Source organism: Sorex fumeus, unplaced genomic scaffold, assembly GCF_029834395.1.
Source record: "Sorex fumeus unplaced genomic scaffold, SorFum_2.1 ptg000109l, whole genome shotgun sequence".
NCBI classification, from domain to species: Eukaryota; Metazoa; Chordata; class Mammalia; order Eulipotyphla; family Soricidae; genus Sorex; species Sorex fumeus.
This window is the reverse complement of record NW_026606166.1, coordinates 1,326,119-1,346,379: the sequence shown is the minus strand read 5'-3', so window position 1 is coordinate 1,346,379 and position 20,261 is coordinate 1,326,119. Positions and strand designations below refer to the sequence as shown.

General features: G+C 53.6%; 1 protein-coding gene and 1 non-coding gene across 4 annotated transcripts in view; one reads left to right on the top strand and one right to left on the bottom strand.

The window, feature by feature from the left end:
• Positions 1-12,267, bottom strand: part of LOC130042729 (multivesicular body subunit 12B) — a 139,429-nt gene extending 127,162 nt beyond the window's left edge. The window contains exons 1-3 of one of the 3 annotated variants that reach the window (XM_056134912.1): positions 12,107-12,249; positions 11,140-11,262; positions 1,824-1,949 (exon numbers count right to left, since the gene is read on the bottom strand). In XM_056134912.1, the coding sequence (XP_055990887.1) occupies positions 1,824-1,937 (114 nt within the window). In that variant the 5' untranslated portion in view covers positions 1,938-1,949; positions 11,140-11,262; positions 12,107-12,249. Of the gene's footprint in view, positions 1-1,823; positions 1,950-11,139; positions 11,263-11,701; positions 11,891-12,106 lie in introns of those variants that run through there. The other 2 variants (XM_056134911.1, XM_056134909.1) reach the window with 2 other exon arrangements.
• Positions 12,268-14,665: 2,398 nt separating this feature from the next.
• On the top strand, positions 14,666-14,747 carry TRNAS-GCU (transfer RNA serine (anticodon GCU)). Its single transcript has one exon. It is a non-coding gene; the product is annotated as a tRNA-Ser (tRNA).
• The last annotated feature ends 5,514 nt before the right edge of the window (positions 14,748-20,261 follow it).

Here is a 20,261-nt window from a genome sequence, read left to right as displayed (position 1 = left end):
AGGCCCCAATCCCGTGGCAGCCAGCATAGGTGGCCACTGTGGCCATGGTGAGCTCGGACACCAGTTTCAGAGGAAACTGGAACACAAGGAGCAGAAGGGCCCCCAGTAGGCCCTGCCCCTTACAGTCATAGCCAGGCCTCCAGGGGCAGATGCTCATGAGGGAAGTGCCTGCTGTCAGGACACAGACCACACTGCCTGGTTCAGCCTGAGAGGGCCTCTGGAGACAGGGCAGGGGGTGGGGGAGCGGGGTGGGGGCCCCCAGGCTGAGTCTCGCAACCTCGAGGCCTCTTGCCCTGCTCACCTTTCACCGGGACACCCTCGGCAACAGCCCGGTGAAATGTGCTTATTAATTTCACTCATTTGACATTGCCCTCCCGTGCCCCGAGCGGGCAGGATGCTTGGAGAAAATCATAGGGATAGATTCCGCTCCTGTCAGGCATGCCGAGACTTTTCAAAAAAGCAGAGAACCAAAGGCCGACCGCCTGTGAGCAGAGACCATTCAAGATGACCCCTAAGGTACAGACCAAGTGATAAAGGGACCCACCAGTCCCCCTGGGGGGCAGCAAGCAGCCGGGGAGGCCCCCCCAAGGAGCTGTCCTGGGAGGGAGGGGCAACCCCTGAGGCACAGCCCAGGAAAGCAGTGGGCTAGGCCCGAGGCCCAGCTGGCTCCTTCGTTTCACGTTCCTTAGAAGACGCGTCTGGCTTTGCGCATTGAGAAGACCTGGTGTCGCTTCGCCCTGGTTTGAGGGCACAAAGCTATTCCTGTCAGGTCCGGGTGGTGGCACGACGGGCACACAGACTGTGCTTTGATGTCTGGCAACAGGCGAGCCCCGAGCCTCTGGTGAGTCGACTCTCATCCTTCCTTCACGCGCACCCACCGCGTCTCTCGGTTCTCAAACAGGGGGCAGAGCGGGGACGTGGTGGGCACCCCGACCCTCTGCACATCAGCCGCCCCTGCAGCTCTGCGTGCGCCAACCCCTCTGCATGGGGACACTGACACAGCGACAGCTGGAATGCTTGGGTGGTCAGGAGGGGGACAGGAAGGGAGAGGTCAGGGGTGCTGGGAAATCTCCTCCCCAGCAGGGCGGGGGAGCACCCACGCCTGCCCTCGGCGGATTCCACAGACTCTTCCCAGGAGGCCGAGGGGGAGAAGGTCGGCCTGGGCCTTTACTGCCCCCACGCCTGGGTGACTCACTGGGCCCTTTTCAATGCCTGGAGAGGGAGTCCCTGCCCCTTTATTCTCCTGTTTTCTGCATGTCTTCAGGGACTGAGAGAGTGGAAACCAGAACTCCTTGGGCTCAGAGGATGCCTGCCAGACAGTTGCCGAGAACAGGTCCCTCCTGGGGCCGAGCTGTGCCCGTCCAGCTCCACCAAACAGGCATACGCTTATTCCTGCGGAGCCAAAGGGATTGCCTCCGGCCTGCGGCATCCCGTCCCCACTGTCGGCCGAGGAGTGAGCGGCTCCCTGCTAAAGGGCAGAAGGTTTGGGATAACTGCCCAGAGTGAAGGAGGTGGGAGCCTGAGGGTGGGGCCCATCCTTAGGACAGGGACCCTGTCACTTTGCAAAAGTGCTATGGTCCGCGTAGTGGATCCAACCCCAGCTTTCTGGAGACTCTCAGAGCCCATGTCCAGGAAACAGCTCATGCCCATGCTCTGTCTTCAGAGCAGAACCCCGCCCGGCCCGCCTTCCTTCCCTCCCTCTCTGCTGAGACTCCACATGGCAATGGCACACAGCCCCGGGGGTCTCACCCTGTCCACCCCCCCCCCCCACCCTCATCCACTCAAACCACAACCCCCAAGACACAAGCAGCACCCAGACTTACGACGTCGTAGCCTGTGGGGGCCCGGTTCCGTGACGCCACCACCCCGACGCCGGTGATAGGGTGGTCCATGGTGGTGTCCGGCAAGGCTTCTGAGAGGTCCTTGACCTCAGGCATGGTGGACTGGTCCTGGTTCCAGAAAGCAAAGAGAAAGCATGACATTCAGGCTGCGCGCGAACGGCGAGCGAGGCAGGGGTCCCCAGCGGGGTCGAGGGTCACAGGGAAGATGCACCAGCTCAGCCCAGCGCAGCCCTCTCCTGGGGCCCAGAACTCAAGCTCTCTCTGGGGGCCCCTTTCACTGCCCTCCAGACTGCCTCGGGCACAGAACACACATACACACACAGGGGCGAGGACCCCGCCCTGACCTCAGCACGGCCCTCAGGTTCCAAGCCCAAAGCAAACCACGCTGGACACTCCTGTCCAACCGCGCCCCCAAGGTGAGTCAGACACCGCCTGCCTCTCTCTCCTTCAGGACAGATCCTTCTGGAAAAACGGGGTGGGGGGCCGAGGAAGAGCCAGGGCCAGCAGATAGCTGGTGTCCTTGGGCGAGCCACTATTACGACGTGGACCCCAGCGCATGGTCTGTGTTCAACAGGATGCGAAGGAACGTGGCAGGTTTGGTGGGCGTGGGGAAACATGGGCGGCATCCATGCCCCGTGCCTGTACAGCTTCCTACAGCCATGGGCCAAATGTGTTCAAAATCAACCATGCCACAAATCTGACACATTTCTGGCCATGCTCATCATCCGTGCTGCCTTTCTCAGGCGAAAAGGGGTCAGAAACGTAACCGGTCTCGAGGCATCAAAGACCCCTTTCACTGTGCTGAAACCCGCAGGTCATGGGAGCCCTGGCTCACAGTTAAACACTAACAATGACCATCATTCCTGCAGGGGCTCTGGAGAGGGAGGAGGAAAACCGAATGATTCTTTGACTGCGGACCTGCTCTTGATGTGAGCAGAGGAGACAGGCGGAACAGAGCAAGTCCTGGGTCTGGGCGGCCCGTGTGCACGTGGCGATGCACCAGAAAGCAAATGAAATAGGTAACGCCTCACGGAGATGACTTTTCGTACTTTCCAAGGTACAAGCTGTGAAAGGGAGCAGGTTAAACCCTAGCCCTTCTAAGTTCCACATGGGAGGGCGTGCCAGACCTCTCAAGGCACTAGAGCCCCCCATTCCACGTCAGGAAGCAGGAAGGAGGAAAAGTGAAGCCTCCAGCCTCAACTCCCCAAAGGCAGAGGCTACCGAAAATGTCTGTGGTCTCCCAAAAAAGATGGCACCAACATGCCCTATGCGGGGGTCTGGGGGTCTTGGCGCGGTAAGGGTGGGGCATAGCCAGAGTCCTGTGCAACCCACAAAGGTTCTGGAAACAGGTGTGCCCAAACAGGGGGACCCAGTGTCCAATAAAGGTGCACAGATGCCCGGCACTGCGTCTGGTAACTTAAGACTTCAGCTAAGTGAAGCTGCGCCTTACATCAACCTGCTTAAAACAAGCCCACAGTGCTTCTCGGCATCACAGTCAGTTCTGACGGTATCTGCTCAGGGCCTTTGGCCGGAAGCAAATATCTGTTGAATGGAGAAACACTCAAACGGCCTCCGGGGAGGAAGGATGGGAAGGACTCTCCCCAGCAGCCAAAGAGAAAACGGGTTAAAAAAAAAAAGAAGAAGAAAGAACAAGCCCACATTATTGGGTACCACAAAAATAACAGGCTGCAGTTTGCAAAATATCAGTACCTGCTCTTGGTTACCAAAATGCTTGGCAATTAACAACTCATTAACAGAATGTACAAATTCTGCCAGTGCTAAAATATCATGCTGTGAATTTAATAAAGAACATGCAAGGTAAGTTTTTGCTTTTTTTTTTTTTTTTTTAAAAAAAAGATAGTACTGGCACTACTAGCAGAAGAGTGGGGAGGGGAAGGGGGGCTGGGAATCTTTGCCGGTAAATTCCGGTCATAGCACCCAGCCTGGGCCGCTGCTGACAGACTCCTGCTCAGCCGGTTGGCCCTGAATGAGGGGCCACTCCCAGCATGCACCAGGCAAGATGGCCGCGACCCCCCACAGAGGCAGACAAAGGAGCATGGGGTGGTTGTGCCCTGGGCCTGCTGCAGCCCGAGGGCCTGAACCATGCCAGGTGGACAGAACAGATCAGGCTTCTCTCTTGGAAGCAGAGTCCCCTGCACCCCTCACCCCGCCATCTCTTCTCTCTCTTCCCCGGAGTGGCAGTGGCAGCCATACCCCGGTGCAGGGGGGACCCCCTCCCCCGGCAGCCTTTGTGAGGTACAGACAAATGACTGTGCGTGTGGCGCAGGGCAGCCGGCTCAGGCGGGGGGACCCCGGGCGGCTGCAGAGGAAGCTTTTAATGAGAAACGCCCAAGATATCCACGGCAGGGGCGATCACTCAAAGCCGCTCGCCCCGAATTACATATTTTCTGACTGCAAATTACTTCGAACAGCGCCTCCACCGTCACTTCAATTGACCTTCCTAACAAAAGGCCATTTATTAACTGGCACTCCCCGTTTCCCGGCCGGCTGAGCCAAGTGCCAGCCAGGAGCGATGGCCCCTCCGAGGACCTGGCCGCTCAGGGACACAGGCCGGGTCCCGGCGACAGGAGGCCGAACAGGCAGCCCACATCGGGTGTGGGGGCGGGGCGGGGTGTTTCAGACCCACTTCTGGCCATCTGGGTGGACGCCAGGCTGCGCCTGGGCAGCCCCCCTCCAGCAGCCCCTTGCTCGCTCAGTGTCCACTACACAGAACAGAGCCCCCCTGTCCCCGGCATGGCACAGAGCCCTGCCCTCTCCAGTGCTTCTCCAGCTCCTTCTCCACCAGGCTCACCCCAGTGAGGGCTGGATGTTCCCCATTCTGCAAGAGAGAACACCGAGCTGTTGGGCTGCAAGTGGCCGGGCTGCAAGTGGCCGGTGATCGGTCAGGCTGACGACTGCCCAGCCCCAGGCCCTGTGCCCCCTGGCAGCTCTGCTTCCCAAGACACGGCAGAGAAAGCAGCCTCTGGTCTCCTCCTGAGCCTCAGCTCCATAGGTGAGACAATGGGGGTGTGGGGCGGCGAGAGATGGGAAAGATAAAAGTAGCCAGCGACTAATTTTCCCCACACCTCCATTTCAAGACACAGCGGATTCCCTCGTAAATAATTTACCACAATAAAAATGAGCTAGGGCTGTGTTTGTGCAGGATGGAGGTAAATTTAGGCCTAATGAGGGAGAGCCGAGCGCCGCACTGGGGGAACAGGCTGATATATGGCAGCACAAGCCCATCGACAGCGGCGAGAGGGCTAGGGGCACTGGGGGAAGGGGGTAGGGTGGGAGGCAGGGAAACATCCGCCCCCCCCCCCCCCCACACACACACACACATACACACACCGCTGCTGTGACAGGCCCGGGGCTGACCTCGCTCCCTCCTGCCTCGGCATCACCAGTGCAGACTGGGCCGGCCAGGAAGATGGGGTTGTCATCGAGGCCGGGCAGGAGGCGGGTGTGCAGGTGGCCGCGTGAGCCTCACGCACTGCCCGTGAGAAGCACGTGCTCAAAGGTGCACCCGTAGGCAACCCCACACCCACCTGCACGTGAGGCTGGGCGTGCCCATTTTTTAAAAATTATTTTTTGTTTCTTCTCTGTGCACATGACAGTGGACGTGCCTGGGGGCGGGGGTATGAAGGTATGTGAAAGTGAGTGTGTGGCTGGGTCATGCATGAAAGGCACATGCAGAGTGTGTGTGTGTGTGTGTGTGTGTGTGTGTGTGTGTGCAGGTGTGACCATGTGTGTGTTTGCGCGTGCACACATCCTGGGACGAGGTGAATCAGGCAGGGGAAGCCCAAGTTTACACGTGAGAGGATTTTCCCCAGGCCCTGCTCTAAGTCATACATGTACGTGTACGTCGTTGCAAGACGGTCCATGCGCCACATATGCGGACGGTGCTGTCAGCGCTGGGGTCAGGGGCAGCCAGGGGCAGTTGCCGCAGGCATCGTATCACCTCGCCAGTCCTATCATCCCGTTTGCAAAGAAATAAACTTGAACTCTAGAGCCCTTCATCTAGACAGCACGTTGCTTCCTCGCAATGGATCAAAGACTCACAACAACACCCGTCCTCAATCCCAGAGAGTTGGCCGAGCTAGGTTTAACAGGGGCGAACACGGTTTCAGAATCAAAGGCCTGCCTGCAGCCTGGGAGAAAACCAAGCTACTGTATCAATGCTGAAAACTCAGGGGAACTTTGATATCATCTCTGTTTAATTTCCCCAGCCCCGCGAGCCTGGGGTTTATCTCATTTTATCAACTCCTGTACTGAAATCAAAACCCGACTCAGAGCTCAGCTCAGGTCCTGCGGAGGCAATTGGAGTGGCAGGGTGGGGTGCGGGGCCAGGCACTGACAGTGCCTCCCAGGGGGCCAGCCCTACGTTGGGGGGGGGGACGGGGAGGACAGGGCGCCGCCACCTTCAGAAGCTATGCATCTACCCAGCACAGCCCAGCACTGCCCACCACGGCCAGCCATCAGTGCTGGCCAGGGCGCTGAGCCGGTGACTTGCATACCGCCACTTTGGAGAAAAGTGAGACAAAGTATCAAAGTATCAAGGGGGCAGTGAAGTTGAGTTACTGTAACTGAAATGAGAATCACTTAGGAAGGGAAACCTCACAGTCAGCTGAAGTCCAAAGTCAGGGGGGAACAGACAGACCTCAGTGCCTGCCTGGGGCCCTGCAGCTGGTGGGGCTGGGGAGGGAAGTGGGAAAACATCTCCACTGTCTGGTTCCGAGCTGGCCATCCTGCCTACCCTCTGTCCCCAGGCTGGCTGGGGAACCCCTGGCTTGCTTTCCAATGGTGGCCGGGATAGCTGCAGGAACACAGGGCCCCTCTGGAGTCCTGGGGTCACTGGCAGAAGGACACTGTCTGGCCCTGTGGGAGGCTGTGGCCAGGCTTTAAGAATAGACACCACCACAGACACACCCAGGGAGCAGGGGCCAGAGTGTCCTGGAGCCCAGGCAGAGGGCAGGGTCCAGGCTGCTCCCAGCACCGCCCGCTCTCCCAGGGACGGGTCAGAAGTCCAGTCCCCTCACCAACACTCACTGCTGACTGTGGTGAGGTCAGAGTAGTCCACGGGCTGTCGGGAAATCTGCAGAGGTATTGGCAAACTAGAGCGAATCATTCAAGGAGCTCTTCTCTATCCCGGAGAATTTCCCAGCTACAAAATTAACAATGGTGCTTCCCTTTTCCCGATAATGGTCTCACCTTCTGGAACACAAATGCATCTATTCAATCTGACCCAAACCTAGATTTCTTCTTGTGGGTAGGAGGGGGCTTGGGCCACACCCAGCAACACTGTGGGGGGTGGGGGTGGGCTCACCCTGTGCTCAGGGGACCATATACAGTGCCAGAGACATGTAAGACAGGCACCTTAACCCCTGCACCATCTCTCCGGTCCTGGAATTATTATGGTGGTGGGAGGCTGGGGCCTGTCCTGGCTCTGTGCTCAGGGATCACTCCTGGTGGTGCTCAAGAGACCACATGGGGTGCTGGGGATTGAGCTGGAGTCAACCGCATGGAAAGTAAGCACCTTAATCTCTGAGCTATGTCTCTGGCCCCTGTGCCTATGTTTCTACGAACTACTTAACGACCAAACAGAATTTCTACAAACTTTCTGAGGCATACACGGTGTTCCCTGAGCTGCACCCTGAGTAGGGCAGCGCTCAGTCCTGGAAGTCACCCTTTAAGGTGACATCCAGGGCCAGTGCTCCAGCACTGCACGAACCACACAAATCAGGAGAACCAGGGGCCCTGGTGCGCCTGTAGCGCAGGAAGAGGAAACAGTCTCTGGGATACCGTGAGCCCCACCCCGACTTGCCCAAATCCCTGCAGATGATGGTCGGTCACCTACTGGCAGGCCATCTCAGGGCCAGACTGCTGTGCCCCGCAGAGCAGGAAGAGGACCAAGAAGGAGGGCTGATGCCCAGCAAACAGAGTCCTGGTGGGAGGTCCCAGGAGCAGCAAGGCTGGGGGATCTAGAGACAGATCAGAACCATACCCTCCCCTGCCAGCTCAAGAATGTCCTGTGGCCCATTTCAGGCTTCACATGACCTTCCCCAGCAAACTTGCACTGCTCCAAGGCGCCATGTCCACCATGGTGCCTGGGTCCTGGCAGGGGCTCCGTCCCAGGTGACAGGGTGCTCGTATGTGTAAGGAAGGGGAATGATCTCCCAACCATAACGAGGGCACAGATCCCACATCGACTCGGGCCAGGGAGACACACAGGCCGGTCACCGGAGAGGGCCCACATGGCTGTGCAGTGGTGCCCTGCTGTCACTCCAATCAGGTTCTGACCTCGCTGCCCAGGACACTGGGACCCAGGGAGGAATAAGATACACCAGAGAATCTGTAGGTTAGAGGAAGTTGTCCGGGGTCAGGTGTGGGGGGAGGGGGGTGCTGCAAAGGGGACTCCTGCCAGGACCCCAGAGATGGAAGAGAAGAGCTACCTGGGCAGGGTGTGGGGAGCAAACCAACATCAGTTCCAGTACAGGGAAAGGCGGGGGGCGGGCAGAGGTGGTGAAGGCGGGCCCTCGGGTGCCACAGATGGGCCTGTGACACAGCATGGTCACCCCTCCAAAACTTCAAAACAAATGCTCAGTGATGCAGCACCCTCTCTCCTGCCTAAAACAATTCCTTGAAAGGTTGTAGAAGAGAGTACAGGGGCTGGGGCATTTGCCTTTAATGTGGTTGAGCTGGTTTCAATCCCCAGTACCCTAGACGGTCATCCAAACCAACTCAATGTGGTCCCTGAGCACAGAGCCAGGAGCAAGCTTCATGGCCACGGCCGCAGCTGGCTCCTGGCTACAGAGCTTGTTTTGCAGATGGAAAGGTTCCTGAGACTTCTCACATCACCGGGTGCTGAAGGCCACTGATCTGGACACCAAAAAGCAACATCGTCAACTTTGTTTTGTGTATTATACAATGGAAATAATGACATCAACACAGGTGCGGTAGCAAATTTCAGCACAGCAGATGTTTAAAATGATGGTTTCAGGGTCCCCGTCCCCAGAAAGACCTATTCCAGGTATAGATTTGAAACCCACAATCTGAACTTCATGAATATTTTAAACCTATTTAGCTCAAGAATTCCTTGACTTCTCTTTTTTGTTGTTCTTGCTGTCATATTCAGTTGTTTCTGTTCTACTTTGTTTTGGCTTTTGCTTCCTTTTGGGTCATACTAGGCGATGCACAGGGGTTACTCCTGGCCCTGCACTCAGGAATAACTCCTGACGGTGCTTGGGAAACCATATGGGATGCTGGGGAGTGAACTCAGATCAGCCGCATGTAAGGAAAACACCCTATCTACTGTACTACAGCTCCAGCCCCTACTTATCTTTTTTAATGGCTCAGGGATCACGATCATGACCATCCTGTTGTTCATCGATTGCCTAGAGCAGGCCCCAGTAATGTCTCCTTCATCCTAGCCCTGAGATTCTTTAAAAAGTGCCATATTCAAGGCTCTTTCAGGGTTAGGTGAATGAGACCCATCATTGTTACTGGTGTTTGGCATATTGGGTACGCCACAGGGAGTTTGCCAGACTCTGCCATGTGAGCAGGTTACATTTGGTAGCCTGCCAGTTTGTCCAAAGTAAAAATGAGATAATAAGATGTCGTGCGGCCGCAAATGCGGCCGGGAGCTGAGTTTTATAGGGATAGTCTTGTAAATATTTTGCTTTGCTAACTGGTATGTGCATGTTCATGTGTGTACATGAGTACACGTGTGTGTTCATGTATGTATGTGTGTATGTGTGTGCATGTGTGTGTATGTGTGTATGTGCCTGCATGTACAGAATTGACCTGGTGGTGTCTTGCCACAGATCAAGCAAGATGGGCTCCAGTCCTTGGGGAAGGAGTCCCTTCAGACTTGCGTGGGACTACCGGGCACCTGGCCCATAGGCCTCTCACATTTCAGCTGGGACAAGCTCTGCATCTCGCCAGAAACGTGGCAGCTAAGCCAAACACATGCCCAGAGGATGTCACCACGGGCCAGGAAGGGAGCATGCCTTCCCTGCCTTCCTTCCCCGGCCAGAGGAAGAAGCACAGGGACACCTGCAGCCCTGAGCTGCCAGTGTGCAGATGGCACTGTGGTGCCACGGTCCCCGGGGCTGCCCGGCCAGCAGAGGGCTGGAAGGCAGGCAGGGCAGGCCTGCTCCCAGACTTCCCAGGGAGACACAGCGGCCAGGCCATATCCAGCCAGCCTGGGAGACTCTGAACACACACGGCCCCCCTCCTGCCACTAGGGAGTAATTTGCTCCATTCTCTCACCACCAGAGCCCCCCTGGTATCCTCCCCACTGGCTTCCAGCACCATCACTGGAAGCACAGGGAACAGCTGGGCCTGAAGGTCACAGGATTCTGACCCCTGCCGCTGTGCCCAGCTGGCAGTGGGCTCATGCCATATTACTGTACCCTCTATCTTGGAGTCTCCTCTCAAAACTGTGCACATGTCAAGCCCACAAGTTCAACATGGTAAAGATCCCCCACACGGCAGGGTCCCGCACAGCTACATATGTTAGACTTTGCAGGGGGAGTTTTATCCTTAAGATCCTTTCACAAATAAGGAAAAAGTCCCATGAGATTCCACGACTTGCTAAGGATCTTCCTAGGTCCCCAGAGGTAGCCTGAAATTCAATCCCCAGCCCCCTACCCGAACCCAGAGCTCTTTCTCTGACACCCGCTCTTCCCAGTGGCTCTGAGAGGGGGCCGGCGAAGACCACTAACACTGAGCATTCTGGGAAGGAAAAAAGCGCAACAAAGCTACTTTCAACACAGGACACGAACTGATCCTGCTCCCTTCCCCTGCAATAGGCAGAAAACAAGGCAGGTCGGCGCCCCTCCTGAGCACTGAGCAGAAGAGCCAGGGGTAAGGATGAGCTTCCCCATGCAGACAAGGAGACCAGACTGTCGCTGGTGACTCTGGCCGAGAACACACAGAGAGCGGGAGGATGGAGCTGAGGTCTAATGGTCAAGGCCTGGCAGAGCAGTTGGGGCATATAAGCGCAGAGTCCAGCCACACTTGGGGGATGGGGGTTGGGCTGGAAACACGGTCCCGGGCATGAATCAGGAATGTGGCCAAGGGCTGGTGAGAAGGAATGAAAAACGTGGATTAGAGATGATTCTAAGCTCCAATGAACCGGTGATCGCCATGTCAACGGCTTGGCTCTGGCCTGGATGCCGGGTTTTCGCAGAGGTCCCCACTTAAAACACTCAGGGCAGGACACAGGCTCTCAAAGCCCCCCCGCCCCCCACCCATCCCGCTCCAGGGCGCCCGAAAGGTGACGCCTGTAACTAACCTGCCGAGCAAGGTTTTCGGTTGGTCTATGCCTCCAAAGAGCTTATCTGCTAACTTTTCTAATGCTTTCTGGTACAGCTGATAAGATTTTCTAGCCCGTAAAAATGAGATGAGATCCAGCCAGCTGTCGAGAAATGGACAATGAGATTATGTTGAGAAGGAACCACCAGAAAAAAAAGGGCCCTAAGGAGGCGCTGGCCTGCAGTCTGCCCTGGGGGGAGGGGATGGACACCCCCGGGACCCACCCCAGAAGGCCCCGGTGCCTCTGATTCTGCAGGTCTCTGCAGGCCAAGCGGCTGGGCAGGGGAAGGGAGCAGACGTGACATCGTTAATGACGGGAAGAGCTGAACGTCAGGAACACAAAGGACAAAGATGCTCGTGGCTTGGCCTTCCTTGGGGGCTGTCTCAGGGGCTCTGACGTGCCCTGCACTAGGCCCTAGTTCTAGCCCCTACCCCACCCGGTCCCTGTCCCTTGGGCCTGCCTGGAGGGTGCTCACCAAGAGGCCCACATCCTTCCAGGCGGGGGGACTCTGGGTCTTGGGGGGCCTGCTCGGGCCCCTCACCTGGCAGACAGGTGCCCGCGGGTCTGGGTGGCCCCCCTGCGGAGTCCCGGTCACGCCCAGGTGACACCCGCGGCTCAGGTGCACGCTGGTCTGCACCCACGTGACCACCGAGAGCCGGACCCCGGCCCGGCCAGTCTAACGGCGGCGTCCGGGCAGGGCAGGTGGCCGCCGCGGCCTCGCCTCTTGGGGGACCTGCAGACGCGCCCGGGGGCGCCGCCACGGCTCGGGTCCCCGCGCCACGGGCGCCCACCGGGCCGAGCCCGGGCCGGGCCGCGGCCGCCGGGCCTGTCCCCGCGGCAGGGCCGGGCACGGCGCCCGCAGGCCTCGGCGGGGCCCGGCTCCGCCCGCCCGCCCGCCCCTGGGCCCGCGGCCCGCGCCCGCCCGGCCCGCCCGGCCTCACTTAACTGTTCCCCGCTGGGGCGGCGGCGGCGGCGGGTCCCGGCTCCGTCTCACGCAGAAGCAGCTTCTCATCGCCCGGGCGGGGCGGGAGGGGCCGGGCCCGGGGCCCAGGCGGCGGGGCCGGCGCCGCAGCTCGAGCGCGAGCCTGGCCCGGGCGCGGCAGCGGCGGCGGCGGCGGCGGCGGCGGCGGCGGCGGCGGCGGCGGCGGCGGCGGCGGCGGGGGCGGGGCGCGGCCCGGCGCGGGCTGGGCGCCCGGGAGGGCAGAGCGAGAGCCGCCGCCGGCTCGCCCACCGCCCGCCGCAAGGTCCCCTCCGCGGAGATGGTCTCTTCCAGTGACCCGCGGCGCTCGCGTCTCTCTAGGCCTCACTGGCTCGGGCGCCGGCCCCTCCGCGCCGCCTGGATGCCGGGAAGACCCCGGACCTCCAGGATGATCATCTCAGCCTCTCACCCCCCACCCCTTCTCTGCAACTCACACACACGCAGCACCCCCCAGCCTGACACACCCGCAGACACACACCCGCGCACACACATGCACACACACTTGCACACATACATAAGCATGCACAATACACGCACTCACGCGTGCACATACATGCACACACGTGTGCACATATGCACACAATGCACCGTGCGCACGTGTGCGCACACATGCACCCAAACTTGCCTTCAACCAGCCCCCCAGCCCTTCCACTGCTCCCCCAACCAATTCTTCATCTCTGCTCAACTCACTGGTGGTTGAGCTGGAAAGCCCTCCATTCCCAAGGGACCCCATCAAGCTAAGCAGGACCCGGTCAGCTGCTGACTACAGATTTCTCACTGACCCCCAGTCCCTCAGCGACGCCCCCAGCCTCAGAGATATGTCTCCAGTGAGAGGGGCTAGGGACGAGCAGCCATCTGCTAAGGAAAGGTACAGGCCAGAGGGTAAAATGGGCTTGCATGAGAAGTGGCGTCCTCAGCTGCACCCTCAGTTAGACTAGAAGGGAGAAGCAGCAACCCCTCTTACCCGATAGGCCTTGCAGCAGCCCACGGGCACCTCAGCCAGAGGCCATGTGCTATTGGAAAGGTGTTTGGACAGGTGGCTGGAGCATTCTGATCTGAGAATCCTCAACTTGCCAGTGCATTAACTCTTGTTTTCACACATTCTTGGCTTTTCCACAATTGCTGTTGATTCTAAAGAAACAGCTGCGGAGTTATTTGGTATTTGTTTGCTTTGTTGGGGGGGGGGGGGGTCACACCTGGTATGCTCAGGGGTTCCTCCTGGCTCTGCACTTAGGAATTACTCCTGGCAGTGCTTGGGGGACCATATGGGATGCCGAGGATGGTTCCCGGGTCGGCCACCTGTAAGGCAAGAGCCCTACCCATTGTACTATTGCTCGGTTCCCTTTTTGGGCATTTTTGAAATCCTCTGAGGAAGCTGTGGTGAGTGACTGTATCCATAGGGTATATAGGGACAGAAAGTCCATACATTATTAAAAGTGTTCAACAGAAGGAAAAAGACAAAGAGTTTTCCATTTCATTTCCCAAGTGTAGCAGAGACCCCAAATCTGATAGATAGCCTCCATAAGTCTAGAACATTCATCCCTGGGATTTAGTATGGTTTGGGGAGGGGGGGAAAGGTTCTGCAATCAAATAACTCAAGAAAGTGCTATAAGCTATTTATGTTCTACCTTTTGAAGTATCACAATAAATATTAATAAATGTCTCTAATTAATAAATTAATATGTTAAGCAGTAAAAAGAACTATTTACCTGAGATCTCCCCAACTTACTGATCCAAAGCCACTTTTCAAAGGTCATTGATTAATCTCTGCTAGGGAATCACTACATAGAACAACTCAAACACATAATAGTTTGCTCTATTTAAATCCAGCTTTCTGAAAAACAAGTCAGAACACATCATGGATGTCCATGGATAAATCAACGTCCAAGGATAAATCAACATTTAGAAAAATCTGCAAACTCATTGTACTATTAAAGGAAAATAAATCAAAGGATATTGTCAACAGAATAAATATTTTGATAGAGGCTGGAAAGTACAAGGGTTAAGCTGCTTGCCAACCCTGGTTTGATTCTTGGCACCACATATATTCCCTCAAATACCTTCAGGAGTGATTCCTGAGCAGAGAGAGACAGGAATAAGTCCTGAGTGCTGCTAGGTTTGCCACCCCCCGAAATGATTTTGATAAACTTTAACAACCATTCATAATTTCTTAAAAATAAGAAAAAGAAAATTACTTTTAGTAGGTTAAAGAAGACCTCAACAACATTCTTAAAGGTAAAGGTAAAGGCCCTCCCATTGTTCATCGATTTGCTCGAGCGGGCCCAGTAACGTCTCCATTGGAGACTTTGTTGTTACTGTGTCTGGCATATCGAATACATCACGGGGAGCTTGCCAGGCTCTGCCGTGCGGGCGAGATACTCTCGGTAGCTTGCCGGGCTCTCCGAGAGGGGCGGAGGAATCGAACTCGGGTCAGCCATGTTGGCTGCATGCAAGGCAAACACCCTACTGCTGTGCTATCGCTCCAGCCCCTGGACGATAGCCGAGGTAGACGAGATAGCCGAGGTAGACGAGGTGGCCGAGTGGTTAAGGCGATGGACTGCTAATCCATTGTGCTATGCACGCGTGGGTTCGAATCCCATCCTCGTCGGTTTCTAGCCACTCTGTGTTATGCTGGTTTTGTAATCAAACAACATTCTTAAAGGTAAAATAATAAACCTTTGCCATTTAAGTCAGAAACAAAATAAGGTGCCTGATATAATTGCTTCAGAATAAAACCAATGCAATAAGAGAAGAAAACGTAAATTAGAAACATAAGACACTGAACACAGTCTTTTTTTAATAAGTTAAGGAAAAAATAAAAAAGAGAATCAACAGAAAGTATTAGAAACTTTATTAAAATGGATAGTCCTAAGATAATCCCCCAGATATATGGCCCAAGCCTTCATTTACATCTAGAGGAATTCTGGCCCTGAGCACAGCCAGGTGTGGCCCCAAACCCCATCCCATCTCCCACCCCCTAAAGAGAATAAGACTCTTGCCCTCTCTCCCTCCTAGCAGGGGATGAGTAACTCAAGCTGATTAGAGAGTATTGGGGAAAGTCACTGCATACAAATAGAAGGTTTGAATTCTCTGTGGGACTTGAGTTGATTTCAGAAAATAAATATTTTTATGTGTTCTCCATACTGTAGGAAGTAGATCTCTTTGCAGACCATTCCTCTTTTCCAGCTCTGACTGCTGCTTTAGAGGTAAATATATCCAACTCCTGGGAAGATAGAGAAAGCCTCCTGGTTCCAGATAAGAGGTCAAATTTTCAGTCAATTTATCAGCAAAAAAGGTTGCATTTGATCTCATTTTTGTATCTATACATCTGTTTCTTCCAAACTCAGATGTAGCGAAGTAACACATACCATAGTTCCCATGATTTCCATTTAGGGGTGTGTGTGTGTGTGTGTGTGTGTGTGTGTGTGTGTATGTGTGTGCGCACACGAGTGCACATACACGCATACCAGGGATTCGTCCCAGGGCCACACACAGATAAACCATGCATCCTACCACCGAGGCCCATTTTTTTTAACCACAAAGTATGATTTTTTAAAAAAAAAGGAAAGAAAGATTATATTCATGAGCCTGGAGATGGTCAGTGGCTAAGCATCTGCCCTCACATCTGTACATGTGAGGCTGAGAATGCTGTCCACAAGTGCCAGCCACCGTGCTAGCACCTCTGTTTGTGCCTGGTAACTCTGCTGTCTGTAATCCCAATGTCACAAGTGAGTTCAATGTCACAATGTCACACCACAGACAGGGATGCACAAACACCAGAACAGAAGGACACCCTCCTGGCAAGCAGTGCCCCTTGAGAGATAGATGTGTGAGTGGCAAAGGCCAGAAGTGTGACATCCCCACCACCCTTGAGCATGCATGTGACACCACAAAACATGAGATCTCCAGCGGGCAAGTATGCAAGCCCCTCCTCAGAAGGAGTGCACCCTCAGCAAGCACCATGATCTAGGGTCTGAGCACAACCCCCACCCCCCAGCGAGCTCCTGCTGTGTCTGTGCTCCCCTCACTCACCTCAGCAGCAGCCATGGGGGGAGGGGAAGAAGGGGATAATTAAAACGTCTAAAAAGAAAGAGAGAGTTCGATGGACTGGGATGCGTACTTTGCATACAGGTTTGTCATATGTTTGTCCCACCAATCACCATCAGGAGTGAGTACTGAGCACCAAGCCAAGAGTAGCCTCAAGCACTGCTGGGTATATCTCAAAAACAAGAAAGAAAGAAAGAAAGAAAGAAAGAAAGAAAGAAAGAAAGAAAGAAAAGGGGGTAGAAAAATAAAGGGAGAAAGAAAGAGAGAGAGAAAGAACTAATGTATGTTCACATATATTATAAAGTACCTCTGTATAGCCTTAACAAGAAATGGCAAAGCCCAGAAAAACTTAATAAAAGTCATCAAAGAAACCTTAATATATGTGAAAATGTTAGAAATCTTTGGACAGAAAATCTCAATGTTTCCAAGAAGCCTATTTCCCCAATTCAGTTTATAAATTTAGTAAAATCAAGTCAAAGGTCGAGAAACAGTACAGGGGTTAAGGCATTTGCCTTGCACGCAGCTGGCCCTGGTTTAATTCCCTCCTTGCATGCAGCTGGCTCTGGCTTAATTCCCATCAGTGCATATGGTTCCCAAACATTTCCAGGAGTGATTCTTGAGCACCTCCAGGGTATGGCTCAACCCCCTCCCAATCCAAATCAAAGAATCAATATGAGTTGGGGGTGGGTTGTGATAGAACTTAACAAAATAAACAAAGTTATTTTTAATTATTATGATCAATAAACATGGGAAATATCTTGAAATTGACTTAATGCTATTTTAAGACTATTATATTAATGATAATGAACATAAAATGGGACTTATGTTATGATGTCTGCTCGAGTGGTAATCACATTGATCTAGCATATTAAAATACAATACAAAACTTGAGTAAATAAAGTCAAGGGTCAGAATGGGGGCAGGCAGACTCTCCTCCCTTCTAGCCTAGCAGCTGCCCAGCTCCACAAGTGAAGCTCATCAAGCCACCAATCTCCAAATTGTCCCAGGTAGATCAATCTCTGGGCTGAAAACTCTGGTCTTCTCCAATGGGGGCAGGCAGATTCCGTCTCCACCGCATAGTCCAGCAGCCCCTTTCACCCAACATCCTCCAAAGTATAAATGGCCCAGCTCTACAGCTCCTGGAGTGCATGGCTCACGTGCATCCGCATCTGCAGCCACACAACACCTTCAAATCTCACTGTACTGACAGCCCAGTAGGAGCACAGCAAATTAGACGGGAAAGTTGCATAGAAGCCCATCAAGCTAAATGAGTGAAAACAGTAACACAGAAGGCTCAAAGAGCACCAACCACCTCCGCAAGACATAAACAATTACTTTAGCAACACCATTGTGAGATATAAAAATTGACTTTCATTGAACTATTTTTTGATAATTCCACTTGCCAATTTTTTTAGGGTCACCCGGCAATGCACAGGGGTTACTCCTAGCTCTGCACTCAGGAATTACTCCTGGCAGTGCTCAGGGTCCATATGGGATGCTGAGAATCGAACCCGGGTTGGCCATGTACAAGGCAAACGCCCTACCCGCTCTGCTATTGCTCCAGCCCTACCCCCACCCCCCATTTTAAACAAGCAATATGGCCATTGTGCCTGTGAAGGGACAGGCTTAGAGGAGGGGTGGAAAACTGGGGGACACTGGTAGAGGGAGGGTCTACTGGCAGTGAGATTGGTTTTGGAAAATTGGATAAAACACTGTTTTATGAACAGCTTTGTAAATCATGGTGTTTAAATAAAAAAAAAATAAAATCATAGGCCATGAGCATAAAAATACATACTTTTTTTTCCTTTTTGGGTCATACCAAACAATACTCAGGGGTTACTCCTGGTTTTGCACTCTACTCAGGAATTACTTCTGATGGTGTTTGGGGGACCATATGGGGTTCTGTGGATTGAAGTCTGGTCTGCCACGTGCAAAGCAAGCACGCTACCCACTATACTATTGCTCCAGCCCTGGAATACATACTTCTATCATATATTGTAGCACTGTAGCACTGTCCTCATGTTGTTCATCGATTTTTGTTTGAGCAGGCACCAGTACATCTCATAAAAAATTGTGAGACTTGTTGTTACTGTTTTTGGCATATCAAATACCTCATGGGAAGCTTGCCAGGCTTTGCCACGCGGGCGGAATACTCTCGGTAGCTTGCTGGGCTCTCCAAGAGGGGCAGAGGAATCGAACTGGGGTCTGCCACGTGCAAGGCAAACGCCCTACAGGCTGTGCTATCGCTCTAGCCCTTAAGTTCATATTTCTACCCATCTTGTTTTTTTCCATTGATCTATTTGTATGTTCCTAATACCCTGCTCTTAAAAATCATACCTTGCCTTGACCATTGGGTCACTTCCTTACTAGTTTCCTGACTTTGTCTTCGTCCAAACAATGGAAACTAGCAAATAAGAGTTTGTAAATCTTAAAAAATAATAATAATAAAACACAGCAGGCCACTCCTTGGCCTCAAGTGCTCCACTGCCTTTTCTTAAAATAACGTTTAAACGTCCCAGCCTGACCTCTGAGGTATCAGGTTGTCTGGCCCTCACCTGCCCCTCTACCCATTCAGATGCTCTGGCCACTGAGCTCCCATCCACCCCTCACCATCAGCACCCATGTGGAATTTCCCCTAGGACACCCTTTGTGCTCAGAGAGCCCGGGTCCTTCTCATTCCTCCTCATCTTTCAACTCCAGAATGAAGGTCATCACGCTGGAGGTGACATCTCATTTTCTCTCCTGGTGGGTCCTCGGAGTCCTTACATGGTCTTGGCTTCTTTCCTGCTTCTCGTGCATCACCACTTGTAACTTCTGCTATTTGTGCTTATTTGCTTCTTTAGCGATCAGTCTCGCCACCAGATGAAAAACCCCACCAAGCTATCTGTCCATCAAAACGTAAATGCACCACACATACCAGTCCCTCCGTAAACATTTGCTTAATAGATAAATGTGCCAACATTTAATATGTACATACCCTTTGTCCATGTCTAATAATTAGCCAACGTAAACAGCCAGACAAGTACATACAGATGCATGTACTGGGGTAATTATTTCAGCATGGCTTATAAAGAGAAAGTATTGGAGAGATCCTGAATGTTAGGGCTAGAAGGTTGAGCCATTTGGAGAAAAAAAAAACAATGTACTGGCAGATGAAAATACCCTGGTATTTTGTGATATGAAAGGAAAGCAGGGTATAGAGTGGAATGTATTAATTCTATGGACCCCTTAATTTTCTGCGAGTCTATGATTATTCTAATGCATTAATATGCACCAAAAATACTTATCCCGCAGATAAAAACCAAATGGTAACCACTTAACATGGGGGGGGGAGAGATTTGATCAATTTTCAACTTTAGTATTTCTGTACTATGGATGTGAGTAACAGAAGACCCATCCAGCAATAGCCATTGATCTCACAGCCTGCAGTTGTGTCTCTGCTGTCAGCTTTTGCTTTGGAACACTGGGAACACTTGTCTGACATCCTTGGCTGACGATGCAGGGGCTGTCTTTCCCACTTAGGCCTGTTACCCCAGGAGGCAAGTGGGGCTCCGGCAGCTTCAGATGCTTTGGCCTCTTCCAAGACAGGACCGACACTTCCCTGGGAGCTCCCCAGAGGAACTACAAAGTTTCTACCACCCATCTTCATGGACAAGAAGGCGAGGAAATTGGCTTTGTGCATCACCTCTTGAGCCTCTTCAGCCTAGCCTTAGGGTCTGGTCAGTCAGAGCAGCACCAACTCTTTACAGAACAGTGTGGAGGGCCCTCAAAACAGGAAAAGCAGTCCTGGGATTCAGCCTTCCCACTTCTGGGTTTGTATCCAAATGAAATTAAAACACGATGGCAATAAGTGGTCTCCACAGGGAGTCAGGGCAATAGCACAGCAGGGAGGGCATTTGCCTTACGTGCAGTCGACCTGGGTGCAATCCCTGGCATCCCATATGGTCCCCCGAGCACTGCTAGGAGTAATCCCTGAATGCAGAGCTAGGAGGAACCCCTGAGCATTGCTGGGTGTGACCCCAAAAGCCACAAAAAAAATTTAAAAAGTGTGGTTACTGTAGCTTTATTTTACAAG